The sequence below is a fragment of the Alligator sinensis genome, unplaced genomic scaffold, assembly GCF_000455745.1.
Source record: "Alligator sinensis unplaced genomic scaffold, ASM45574v1 scaffold846_1, whole genome shotgun sequence".
NCBI lineage: Eukaryota > Metazoa > Chordata > Crocodylia > Alligatoridae > Alligator > Alligator sinensis.
In genome coordinates, this window is record NW_005842230.1 from 1,461,134 (window position 1) to 1,475,140 (window position 14,007).

General features: G+C 43.7%; 1 protein-coding gene across 5 annotated transcripts in view; it reads left to right on the forward strand.

The window, feature by feature from the left end:
- TFDP2 (transcription factor Dp-2) overlaps positions 1 to 14,007 on the forward strand; it is a 122,100-nt gene that overhangs the window by 4,621 nt on the left and 103,472 nt on the right. For 4 of the 5 annotated variants that reach the window (XM_006027273.3, XM_006027274.3, XM_025208461.1 and 1 more), the window contains exon 2: positions 6,130 to 6,196. In XM_006027273.3, coding sequence (XP_006027335.1) covers positions 6,130 to 6,196 — 67 coding nt within the window. Of the gene's footprint in view, positions 1 to 6,129; positions 6,197 to 6,361; positions 6,440 to 14,007 lie in introns of all 5 variants that reach the window. The other variant, XM_006027272.3, reaches the window with a different exon arrangement.

A 14,007-nucleotide genomic window follows, 5' to 3' on the forward strand; every position in this document is an offset into this window, starting at 1 on the left:
GCTGCAAGGCCGTTATTTCAAAGTATTTGCCTGTGTAGACAAGTTCCTTGATTTTTACTTTTAAAAGTAAATATATGTACTTTGGCAAAGCTGCTCTGTGCATGTCTTTTCACAACATCTGACTGAAGTGAACTCAGGCTACCGAAAGCTTTTGCAATACATCTCTAATTGAGTTAATATGTAAGGTGCAACTCTGTTGCTGGGGACCTACCTAAATCATGGTTTTGTGGATTTTGTGGAAACTGCCAAAAACAGCATTGGCCACGATTTTCTGCAGAATTAACCAAAAAAAAAAAAGCAGTATTGACATTGGCAGAGGGTACCTTTACTCAGTCTATCAGCAGTGAGGGTCGGGACCATAGCCAATTTCGTGGGCATTTTGCACTGTGCACTGCAAAAGTTGTCGTCTCACTGTGACTTGGGCCTCAACTATCATGTCTTCAGTCATTAGAAATCGTTTTGGTAAATTTCCATTGTCAGATGCCAAAATACAAGAAATCACGTTTCAGATTGCAGAAATATCACTGGGATAGTGTTATTGCTTCCTACAGTGTTAAAACTGCTTGAAGGTACACCTTTCTCTATAGCCTGAATTATTTCTTTGGCTTGTGTGTTATAATTATCTCTGGTATTTCCAGAAATTACTGGGAACAAGTTAAACTGTAATTAAAAACCCTTTTATTTGAACCTCCAGAGGAGGAAAAGAAGGTGCTTGTTTGTGCAGATTTAGCTGCTTTGAGGTATCAGATACTTCCACTTTTTAAATATTTGGTGAATATACATTCACTTTCACAGCATGCAGCTTTTCACTTATTCTAAGGGTACAAATGCTAATGGTTTTATGAATCTTCCATGTCACATAATGAAACTCTGATGTAATCCAATTAGTAAGTTGTATTGAATGACTTGTTCATGCTTCTGTCTAAAGTAGTTGAAAAGTTGTGTGCAAAAGGTGATTGCAGTTATACTTTTATAAAATGCACCTTCCTTTCACAGATGAAACATTTTTTGAAAGCTTGCTGTGAAAGTTTCTCAAAGTGACTCGTTTGCTTCAGAGATTTATGAAGAATTTTATGCCTCCTCTGCCTTTCAGAGATGCATGTGTTTTACAGCAGTACATCTTTCTTAGCTGGGATGCAGGACAGATGACATTGCACTATAAGCCACAGGGCACTGAAAAAAATCGACTGAAGGGATACTTTCTGCTTTGCTCAGCTTTGAACATTTATTTAAAGTTTGCAAACTCCTTAATTTTTATGATAAATCAGTGGAGCATTTCTCCTCTGCCAGATTGCCACACATTCTTTTCCAAGGGTGCTTTTACTTCTTGAATACTGTTTGTGTGTGGATGAAAGAAGTTTCAGAAGCAATCCTTTTTTTTGTGGTAGTCATGGATATTAAAATTATTTGGGACTTGTAAATCTTCATACTAGAACACTGCAATGTGCCTCTACTTTTAATGCAGCATCACAACATGGTACCAAACTCATCATTTTAATTGTCTGACAGAATAAATAAACTAGTGCAAATAAGTTCCTGGTGAGCCTATTTCTCTCTCTTTGTCAAGTTCAGTTTGATTTTTCAGGCTGTTTATAAATTTTGGATACAGACTACCAGGGTCACCAACCCAAGAATTTTTTTTTTTTTAATTGACAATCGGAAATCTTTACAGATGCATTTTTACTGTTACTTTAAAAAATGTTGGCAACCCTGTGTGACTGCAGCAATAGTTTTACACCTTTACCCTCACTAACTGCACACCAGCACATCCCCCAACTGCGCCTGGCACCATGTTGCACTTCTCCCCTCCCCATCCGCCATTCCAGTATGGACTCCCAAAGAAGCCTGTCTTCAACCTAGCAGTATTACAGGATGGCAAACAGCAGTGGTACTTGACAAGAGGAGCAGTCTACAAAGCATTGTGAAGCTTTCCTACAGGGTGGTGTGCTCCTGCTTAGACCCGAGGTGGTGTTGCTCTTCTCTTATCTATGCTTTGATCAAGCTCCAGCTGTCCAGCTTTTTCTGCAGAGGGAGGTTCACAAAGCAACTAGAGCTTGATTGTTTTCACAGATGGCTTAAATTTATTTATGGACTTTGCAGGCAGGCATTTTTAGCCTGAATTTTTACTTATTGTCTATAAATGTACAGACAGCGGGCAAACCTGTAGACTACATCCAAATGGTGTTACTTTCAAGGGGATTGTAATTGTTGAGATGAAAACACCTGTCTCATGGGAGTACTTCATTGAGAGGTTAAGGATGAAATGTTGTCCTGAATACAAGCACTTTTTACATGCATCACTAAGCTTCTGCTATAACGCTAAATAATTTGAGTTTATTAAGATGTCATTCCAATTTTCCTTATAGCTAGCTTATTTCTTTGTTCTTAACATAAATATTAAATGCAACATCATTTCAACTGTCTTATCCTTTGCCCCACTCCATCAGTACTAAATGGTCTAAATTATAATCTTTACGAAGAATAAAAATATAAATGAACAAACTTTTTTTAGTACAGGAAACACCTATGCTATTGTCCACGAATGTAGAGTGCCTTCAGTGTTCTGTTGAAGTATATGACTGATACAATAGGAAAAACAAACAATTGTAGAGCCTGAGTTAAGAATTCAAGCATGAACAAATCTTTAAAAATGGTCAGGTATTGATCCGTGGACACTTATTCCTGCCTTTTGCCTCCTTAACAATCATTCTGGCTCTTATCTGTATTTAGTGTTCCTAACCCTTATTCTATCTCATCCCCTCTTCAGTTCTAGCTAGTCAAGGCCTTCTTGCTATTTCTCTCTAATCCCTCTCCCATTTCTTTCTGGTCCTCCTCTTGCCCTGCTATGAGGTGGGGTTCTTATGGGGGAAAAATATTACATAATTATTTAATGTATGTATGCCTTGTGATAAATACAGAACAGTTAAATCAAGTTGCCTGGGCAACCTTAATTCTGGTACTTCCTAATTTTTGAAATCTTGACTTTATAGTCACAATGTTCTTCGAAGTAGTGTTTTGTGTGTACTTTAAACTTACCCTTCTCCCTAATATATTCAATCACTTCCAAAAATTTCATTTTTGGGAATCGTATTGATCCCCACTAGTATAACTGGTGGTTCTAACAGTGTCTTATTTGAGATCTTCTGCTAACACAGACGTGGCCAATTTATAGACCGCCTTTGTGGTGTGAGGCAGATCAGGAGACTGGCAGTGTGGTAGTAGCTTGGACAGGGGACAGACTACAGAGTAGCAGATCAGGTAGGGAGCACAGGGCAGGTGAAGAGGGTCAGAGTGGCTTTTGGGGAAGCAGCAAAACTAATTTGTGGCACAACTGCCAGAAAGGTTGGCCCTCACTGTACTGGAGGGTGAGGGAAATGCATGCATCATTAGTGACTTTCACAGCTATTTTCTAGACAGCAGGGAAATGTGGAATAATGGGTTCTGGTTCTTTAAGGAGTGCGCTCCATTTTTCTTCTCCAAGTACCCCTGTTACTACTTGGGTCAGGGAGGCTCTTGTTTCTCCCCCACAGGCTAGACATAAGCCAGGGGGAGGAAACTATAGTCTTTTCTGTGCTTTTAGCCTCCCTACTCTCAGTTCTAATGCTTGATGCTGCAGTAACCAAATACTGGGAAGAGCAACTGCAGAAGAAACCCTGCTCTGTTTCCACATGGAACTTGCTCAGTTGAGATGGAGCAGAGCCAATATCTTCATTGAGTTTAGCTGATGAACTCTAGAAGTCTATACAGAGGATATGCAAATTGGAATTTCTCAGAATTTTATCATGTGTTGACAACTTGGGGAAAACTTTTATAACTGATGGTAATGAGCCATGAAATACTGTGCAATGGGAAAATTAGCTCTCTTTCTTGCCTCCAGAACTTTTCAACTAAATAGGGGGGGTGGGGGTGTATAATATTATTGCACACACTTAAGCTTCATCTGATAATCTAATTTTTGGAAGTGATTGAAATGCTTTAGCAAGAAGAAAGAATCCCAGAAAAAATTGGCCCAAATGATTGTATATTTTACATACAGCAGCTTTTTTTTTTTTTAAGCCCCTGGGAATAGGGTCCTCTGTAATATGTTTCCATATATAACTTAAAGAACCACCAGAAAGTCAGGCTATCTGCATGATCTTACTTTTTTAATAAAGCCTATATCCTTCCTTGCCCTTTATGTATCTTCTCAGAAATTTTACATTAAGTTCTGAGGGCAAGGAGTACACTCTTTTCATTTCCCTAAAATCTCGAAGTATGTTACTAAGATTATATACAAATGGATAATTTGAGATTTATTCAGTATTTCTCTTTTTGACTTTTAAGAGACTAAGTATTTACCCATTAGATGAGGCTGCCTTGGAAAAGAATTTGCATCCAAAGTGGAAGGCAGGGCAGAAATCCTTGTTTTTTAAAACTTAAACCTCTCTTCCCCCATGATGAGGGAATCTTATTTACAAATATACCTTATCTAGAAGCTGTTAAGCCATCTCCTATATACATGTGCAAGTTGGACATGGGTAAGCTCAGACTGTCTTAGGGAATCCTTTGCAAATAAAGCAGAGGTATCAAAGATACAGCCTGCAAAGTCCTATGATCCAGTCCACGGTGCATGTGGTACATGGAATCTGTGTGATGCGTGCTGCATGCAGTGTGTGGGACCTAGTCTAGGGCATGTGCTACATTCATTGCCCATGCCAGACTAGCCTAGCCCTGCATTTTGGATCCAGGGCCAGTCTGGATTGGATCCACAGACCAGCCATGTGTACTGCATGTAGTGTTCCCTAAACTGGTGCAGCCAGGGCACATGCTGCATGTGGCTCATGGGACCAGCCAAGGGCATGCACTATTTCTGGTGTGCAGGGCTGGTCTGTGGGCCCAAACTGGCCCATGGACTGGCCCCATGCTCCATATCTGTCTTCTGGGGCCAGATAACTTTAATTCCACTCAAATTAAGTGCGTGGCTCAGCTCTCAATTTAAAACCTTATCTCCTCCCAAGTTTGAGAATTTAAAAAAATTGAAATACTGTGAGAATCAAAATCTAAATACCCTTTTCCAATTATTTCTTTCCAAGTTGAAAGCACTTGGGAGTGCTCTGAAATGTATTGGAGTAGATTTTAATTGAGAAACAAAAAAACCAAAATGATTGCAAGTGAAAGTTGGAAACAGATTCATTATGCTCCATCTTTTTGTTTTGTCCTTGAATAGGACAGTAGGATCCTGGTCCACGAGGCTCTAGGCACTACAGTAATGGAAGTAAAACCCCAGACTGAGGATGAAGTGATGCATCCAGCTGCTGAATAAAATAATATATTAAGTAGCTTGAAGGGAACTCTAGCTTTGGAGCTTCATTCCACTATACTTCTTGTGAGAGTTTCAGCGAGCATATTTCCAGAGGAGTAACAAGCTCCTTCAGTGTCTGGGTAATGAGGAGTATGCTGACCACTGGAGAGTGGGGGCATGAAGGGAAGGGAGGGAGAAAGCTGTCTTACCAACTGTTGCTCTCTGCAGTGAAGGCAGTTGCTGCTGCTGCTGCTGCTGTTGTTGTTACTGCTGTCCCTGGTGCGATAGCAGTGTTGGCTCAGGCAGCAGCAGCCCTGTAGCTGAGTCTTCTGTGAGCTGTCCCTGGTGCCCTGTTTATTCCCCGGTCCCCTAAATATGCTACTGAGCGCAGAGATGCACCTGCTGTGGCAGAGACTCCCTAGGGTGGAAAGTACCCCATTCTGCTCACCCTTTGGCCCCCAGATATGTTATTGGGTGCAAGGCCAGATGCCCTGCCTAGCTCCTATGGCAGGGCAGGGGCAGCACAGGGCTGTACTGCTATGGCAAAGATATCCCAATAGTTGGCACCCAGGGCTAGTGCCCCACTTCCCCTGGCCAATTTATGCTACCAGCAGTTTCATATTCTTAAAACAATATCTTACGCTTTTTGTATGTTTTTGTATTTTATTTTGGATTACTATTTAGGGATCAGCAGATAAGCAAGATAGTGAAGTGCTTATCAGAGTGATTTGTAAGCATTTGAGGATGCAAATTTACCTCTTTAAAAGTGCTCTTGATTGTATAGTGGCAAATATACATATACATATACATATTACCATATTTTAAGACTTCTAAAATGTTTTGTTCAGGTTGGTGTAGCTTCCACAAATGGAGACTTGAAGGGATTTATAGATCAGAACCAGAGTCCAACAAAAGGTAAGAGCAGTTGAACTTGTTTATCTACAGTACTTTGAAATTGATTGGGAGGTTTATTTTTTCTCTTATTATTAAACCAACTAAAAACTTGCCTTTAATTTTTTTTTATAAACCTACATTATATAGATGATTCAGGTTTTTCGTTGTTTTTTTTTTTTTTTTAAGACTTTTTCACTGGAAATATTGAAGCTTTAAAGTATCAGGTACATCTATATCTATTGACCCATAACAGTGGCTCTACAGGTAAGATTTTAAGATGGCAAGTCACTGAGGTTTATAATAAAAGCTGTTAGAAAATTAAATGTCACTGCTTGTAGGACAGATAGAGTATCTTAACTTTCTAACACAACCCTCAGGCTGTTTCAGTGACTTCCTGGACCAAAGAAAAGTTTGATCAGACTCTCTCTTAACGACTCACGCCACTGAGGGAGGATAGATGTGTGTTTAAGTTACTGGACTGGGACTTAGATGATCTGGCTTCATTTCTCAACTCTGTAACTCCTGCCTGTCTAGGCTTGGACAAATTGATTGACTTTTTGTGTCAAAGGACTTTTAATACTGGATTAGATCTGTGGTCCCTCCAGTCCAGTTTTCTGTCTACAGCAATGATCAATATCAGTTGTTTCAGAAAAACTTGTATTTTGTCCTGTTCTGTGTAGATTCTTATACTGTCCTCATTGCTATAGTACAGGGATAATCAAACTTCTGGCCCACAGAGCCTTGGAATGTGGCCCGCAGAGCTCCCAAAGAGACAGGAAATTGGGTGGTAGAGAAGCAGCGATGGTTTTAATATTGTCACCCCTCCCTGCAGCCAGAGTCCCATGTGCTGGATCAGGGCTGGGCCGTGCCTCCTTCCATCTGTGTGTTTGACTGGGGCTGTGGCTATGCCCCCCACTGCCCTCAGGGTTAGAACCAGACTAAGCCCCCTTCCCTTGTGTGGCTGGACCAGGTCTGGGCTACCCCCTGCCACCCCATCCACATGGCTGGATGGGTCCCTGATGTGCCCACCAGCTGGATCTGGCCTGTAGAGAGACTGGGTCCTGCCCATCCAGCCTGTTGGACGAGAGCATTGAGTACCACTGCAGTAGTATGCAAGTGCCTTCCAATAGTGTATAAAACAATTTGACTGCGTGCGGTAAGAGAACCTGCCCCCTGCATATTACTGACTTAAACCTTGAAGCATGAAATTTTATACCCAAAAACGTAACAAGAGTTCCAGACTTACTGTAGTTAACATTATTCCTACAAATGTCTACACCAGCCATGAATCTTTTGGGGAATGTATTCCACAGACTGATTATGTATTATGGTGTCTCCCTCCATTCTCCATCTGAAAAAACTGTAATAATTTCTTTGCCTTGGTTATTTAACTCGGGCTTGTTCAGGTGGCTGTCCGTGGGCTGCATCTGGTCACCAGAATCCCAGTCTAAGTCTCTCATTGCTCCAGCTGCTGCTGCTACTAGTCACCAGGCCCTTGCTCCTTTCTATTTCTGGGCAGTGCCCCTGGGGGCAGAGCAGCATGGTCTGTGGGGCAAAGGAAATTCATGCCTAGATGGTTGGGACAGGTGCAGGACTCCCATGCAATGAGGGGGAAGTGACACCTGCCATGTGATGCTTCAAGGGGGAAGGGCATGTGTCGGGCATGGTCTGTGGGTAGTACACAGTGGGGTGTAGCAGTATGGAGACTACCAATACAGCATAGGTGAGGGGGGCTGCTGGCATGCAGGGCAGGGTAGTGTGCTGTGTGGCCTGCACAGCATGTGGCCCATGCATCATGTGGCTAGGGGTCCCTGACCAAAAGCTGGCAGCCCTGATTCAGCTCACAGGTCTATTGGAACAAGAATTGTCCCTCACTGTGCTGATACAGTTTCTACCACTATGTGGCCCCAATTCTTGTGGGCTCTATGGGTATTGTTATAAGGTTAAGGAGATTTGCAGGGTTTAGAGCAGTTTAAATGCAGTTTAGACCTGAAGAGGACAGACATAAAAGCCTGTTAAACCAGTTAAAGATGTGTGGAAAAGTATAAAAATATTCCTGGAAAATCGAGTACTACTATGAACCTGTTCCCTGTTACCAGTTCAGTTGTATGCATGTAAACCATAGGTGGGAAAAATATGACCTGAGGGCTGGATCAGACCTGCCAAGTGGTGCCATCTGATCCATGGCAAATCCCTTGGTCTCGCCTGGCCCAGGGGGAGGGGGCTGTGGTGTAAGTGGCCGGTTCCTCTGCCCCCAAGTGTGTAGCGGGTATGGGGTGGCACAGCTGCCAGACTCCGCTTCCCTGTAGCCCAAGCAGCAGTGGCTTCGTCTGTCTGCCGCTGACACCCTGGCCCGTCTGTCCCCCATCCACTGCCAGGGTTGCCTGATGGAGTGGCTGGGCCGGGTTTCCATGGAAGCTGACCTGGGACTTGCATGGACAAGGCACGCTTGTCTGAGTGGATGAAATGGGGCCGTAGGCGGGTGAGGGAGTGGGACGAGTAAGCAGGACCAGGCCTGGGAGCAATGATAACACAGGACTGGGGGCCCAGGGCACAGCTGAAATCTGCTGCCAGCACAGCCCTGCCTGTGGAACTGGCATCCATTGCAGGGATGTGTGGGGAGCGGATCGTGGCTCCATACAGTCACCATCCCCGAATCCCGCACTGTGATCCTGGCCCCAGCCCTGTCCCAACCTGTCTATCCCACTCCCGGATGCCACACCCCACCTGCCCATGGCCACATCCTGTCTGCCCAACTGAGTGTTCCCTGCTTGCACAGGTCCTGGACTAGTCTTCATGGAGATCCAGGATCACTGGGCATTGCCAGTGCAGAGCTGGGCCCCTGGGGCAGAAGCACTTAGGGAGTTTTGGGGAGCTGTTGCTGGGGAGGAGCTGACTCGGCCTGTAACGGCTCGCTAAAACTCGCTAAGTGTTCCACAGGCCCAGATAATTGCGTGTGGGTGTTGTGGGCTGGGTCAGCCCAAATAAAATACATTGTGGGTATAATCTCCCATTGATGTACTTCTGTTATTGTTAGTTGAGAATGTGCATTCACTGATTTTTGGCATCTGGCAATATGAATCAAACTATGTTTTATCAGAATTCTTCTCAAGGTTTTATTTTAATTGTATATTTTGGCTCTATGGATTTTCATGTTTAATTCATTTCAGAACTCCAAAGTAGGATTTTTTTCAGATGTTACACTATTGTTTATAAAAATCAAAATATTACTCAATATTTAAGGGAACTTTTCCTTGATTAAACTCCTCAAATTATTGATAAATATAAAGAAACTGGAAAAACAAATCCTTTTCTTTCCAAATGCTTGATACTTTTTCACTTGCCACTGAACTGCAGCCTGTGCCAAGATGGAAAATGGAGTGCCACCTATGGATTGTCAGCTTTCTGTTGCTTCTCCAGTTTTTCCAAGTATTGAACAACCTACCTCTGCTTCGTTGGAGATAAATTAAATAAAATTCTCATATCTATATTATTTTGTGAAGAGGGGGTCATTTTGGGGCTTGTTAGTATAACAAAGAAGAACATATGGATCCACTTGCTACTGCTCTGTGTGTGTGTGTGTGTGTGTAATACAATAAAAAAACTGATTTTTTTTTTTTTTTTTTTTTAAGGTTAGTAACTTTGAATTTTAAATTTGGATAATTTTGTATAACTCTTCCAAACATTTTTGGATGTTTAATTCAAAATAAAACTCTTGCTGTCCAGCAGCTCTCTTAACAAATCTAATAGATAAGGCATGAAATCCTGAGTGCGCTGAAGTCGGTAGCAAAGCTTTCATAGACTTTGTACTTTAAATGCCTTCTAATGTTCAGCTAAATTTGGAGAAGTCCTCTGTTCTAGTCAAATGTGTTGCTTCAAATCTGTTGTAAAATACACACATGATCTTGGAGTCTAAGCTTCCATGCATTTCTGCACTCGACAGTTTCTGATTAAACCATCTTCAAAGTGATTGTAGACTAATATGTATTACCTACATTTTCATGCTTTTATTGAAAACAAAATTATCATGTTTTCACATGCCGAAGAAGAGGTGGTGCCTGACCTCAGTGGTGCATGTTATCAACTTGCCATCTAACTTAATATAGCTTCAGCATTTGTCAGTTGCTCACATGTCATGTCATCCAAAACGGCAAGAACTGCAGGCAATTTTCTTTAGGGTGAAGAGTCCTCAGGGCATTACTCAATAACTAGCTTGTGTATTGCCTGATATGAGAAGTAGCAGGCTGCAACTAAGCACTGGCCTCTGAGAATAAGGCCGCTGTTTACTATGAGGGAACAAAGCAACCTGCCCAAAGCTCCTGTGGAGCTGTCCTAAAAGTTGAGGTTTTATGGGAGAGTCTCCTACATGTACTATGCAGGGTAAACCCCACCATTCCCAGCATATTGAATTGGAGAAAATTGTTAGTAAAAACTTAGGGGTTTACCTTGTTCCTCTGTGGGTTTTTTTTGTGTAGTAAGAATGGTATAGGCTTCAGAATATCAATAGCTATATGAAGCTATAAGTATATAAAATTAATTGTGGAATAAAAACATTTTACTACAGAACATGTAAAAATTCAGAAGAATTTATAGTATCACAAACCACACCTGCATGCTCATCTGGATGCACCCAGAGAGTTCAAATAGCACATTTACCACAGTTAAAATTGGTTTAGGATGATGTCTCTGATAACTGTGTTCCAAAATTCAGGGCTATGGAGATACTATTTTTATGAATAGTAATAGAAGCCAATGTAAAAAAAAAAAAAATTACAATACTTTTGTTTTCTGGGTGAGGAGATGAGGCATAGTACTTGAAAGTTCAGAAATCAAATACAGAGACTGCAGAGCAACAGTATTTATCTGCATTAGGTTTATTCCTTATGTCTGGTTATCAACCAGGAGTAAACGTACCCCTATGCGTGTTTTAAAAAGTCATAGGGGGTATGCAGGCTGCTTCATGCTGTTGGGAGCCGCATCTGCACAGGTGGGCAGGTGTGTGGGGACTGTGCGCGCCCTGGTGTGTGGTAATGGCAACTCCTCTAGCATATTACCATGCTTTGCCTCTTACCCGGGGGAGGGGCGCATTGGGCACTGCCAGTCCCACATGGCCCCTCCCCTCCCCTCGCCCCATCTTGGCTCGCACTCCTCATTTGCTGTTAGGCTGCTGCCCTCAGCCAATAGCCAGTGGAGAGGAGGCACCGTGGCCACCCCCTTCCTGCAGAGCCATGAGGGTCTGAGTGGCAGGGAGGGGGGTGTAGTATGTTCTTTACCTGCCCCTGACTGTGTAATTGGCTAGGCATGAGAGGCCCAACAGTAGCCTGCTAAGCCACACACGTGGCCAGCTGTGGGAAAGTAGCATGGGGTGTGGCACAGGGCCAAGCAGGGTGGCAAAGGTAGTGCGGGGCATTGGCCTGACCATAGGCAGAGGAAGAAAATAGGATTAGGGCGGGGCTGAGCACATGCACACACCCCCTCCCCCAGCAGGTAGGTCTGTCGTTGGGAAGGGGTAGGGGGGCAGATCCAGGCCCTTGCAATGAGGGAGGGAGTGGGGCAGGGCCTGGGGTGAATTTGGGCCCCAGGGCCAGGGCGGGTCATCCAGGGGTGCCAGGGGGCTCTCGGCACCATATGAAAAACCCCAGGGCAGGCACAAGGGGCATGTGCCCCCTGGATCTATGTGCAAGGCAGAGGCAGCTTTTGCTGCGGGCTGCGCTCTGCACCCTGCTGCTGGTGCCCTGGCAGCCACGTGATGCCACGTGCCTCCCACTACCAGACAGGCAATGCAACCAGCGTGCAGGGGGCACATGGCATTGTGCTGCTCTGGGGCACTGGCAGCGGGGTGCGGAGCACTCTCTGCAGTGGCAGCTGCCTCCACCCTGCACACAGATCATCCGGGGGACAGGTGCCCCTTGTGCCTACTCCTCCAGGGTTGCACATAGTGGTAGGAGGCCCCGGATGAGCCACCTGGGCTCCAAGCATCCCAAAACCTGGCCCAGGGCCTTTCCGCCCCCCTCCCCCCGGCAGGGGCCTGGATCTGCCCACCACCCCCATGCCCCTTCCCTCCCCCAGCTGCCTGGAGCCTGTGGCCGGGCTGCCTGTACTAGCGGGGGACTAAGTCCTGTTAGCCCTGGCATTCTTCCACCTGTGCCCCTGACAGGCATGACACAGCACGATTCAGCCCTGTTTAACACATTCAGCCGGCAGCATTATTACCCCAGCAAGCTACAGCTGTGGCTGTGGCTGGTTTCCCTCGTGCCATGAAGGGCCTATGTGATCACCTCATGCTGAGGAGGCTCTGTGTGCTCCTGCCACGGGGGCATGGGTAGCACATTAAAAACAAGAAAAATAAAGGGGTACATGAGCTGAAACTTTGAGACAGAAGGGGTACACTTGTTAAAAAAAGGTTGAAAACCCTTGCCTTATGTAGATGGTTCTTTTCCCTCACCTGGCTCCTGTTTTTAATCAACGCACAGGACAAGCTGTGTACATTTAATGAAGACCTCTCCCCTAGTTTTATTGATCGTTACTATTGAAAGGCTGTTCCTTTTGCTTTATTTACGATCTACTTTTCAGATCCTTGTGGATTTTTCCTTAGTGCTGATCATGATAATATCAGAAGGCTTCACAAACATTGATTTTTTTTTTTTTTTTTTTTTTTTTTCTTTACGTCCCTGTTACATGAGGAGAGTATTATTGCCTTTTAACGGAAGGGAACTGAAATATCTAGCACCTATGTTACTAAATACTTCTGATCATAATCTGAGATGCCATAGAACAATATTTTTATAGCATACTTGTCATTATATAATATTTAGTATGTTCAAACATAGCTCCTTTTGACTTCATTATAGTTCAAACTGCAGTAATTCACTTGGAAAATGAGAGAAATAGTGACTAGCTGTGAAAAATTTTGTTTTTGTAATATGCTAATAATCAGATGGGAGCACATTGGTACAAGCAGGGATAGAATTCAGCTTGATAAGGCAGTATTTAAATATCTGAGCCATAAAGAAGTCCTTTCTCTTCCTGAAGTCTCCTGCCTTATTCCCTGTGCACCCTCCACCTTCTTTGACAACTGAAGCAACGAAATCCTACAGACAAATCTTCTTTATTATAAAACCCTGATTTACCCCTGTCACAACCCAATTAAATTGTGCCCATGCTACTGAGCAAGAGATACCATTCAAATCATCCTCATTTTGACGATTAAGGGTTAAAAGACATCCCTGCCAAAAATTCCTTGAAACAAAACGCGGCCAGAGTACTGTAGATAATTGGTCAGCTGAAATAAAATGCTAGGGGAAACTATATATAATTGGTCAAAGATAAACGTAAGCTCCTCACACGTAGCACACACGTAACAGGTAGAGAAACCTAACCCACTACCTTGTAACTTGAGGAGACAAAGAGCTGCCACCTGCCAAAAAATTAAAGATTCCATATAACGGTTCACGATTGGGCATCTCTGTCAAACACCTCTGCCTATAAATAGTTTAACGGTTTCTGCCCAAGGCGGAGAGCTCTGGGGATCTCGCAGGAAACACCTGTGCTTGTCACCAGAGAATTGGGAAATTGATCAATTCCCAATCAATCACCCCGTCAGCGTAAAATATTGACGTAGAAAGTCTTGCAAGCTCGACCGTTCGTTCCCGGCGCCACGTCCGTCATTATCTCGTTGTAACCTAACTGCGTGCGTGTACTCGACTCTGTAACTGAAGCTGTAACGGAACAAAGGCTCGCCTGCGTCGTCCATCACTATCTAGGCGACGTAAGTAAACAAACTCCTGTAACCTACACGTGTCTGTGCCTGGTTAATTCCACTCCATCCATCA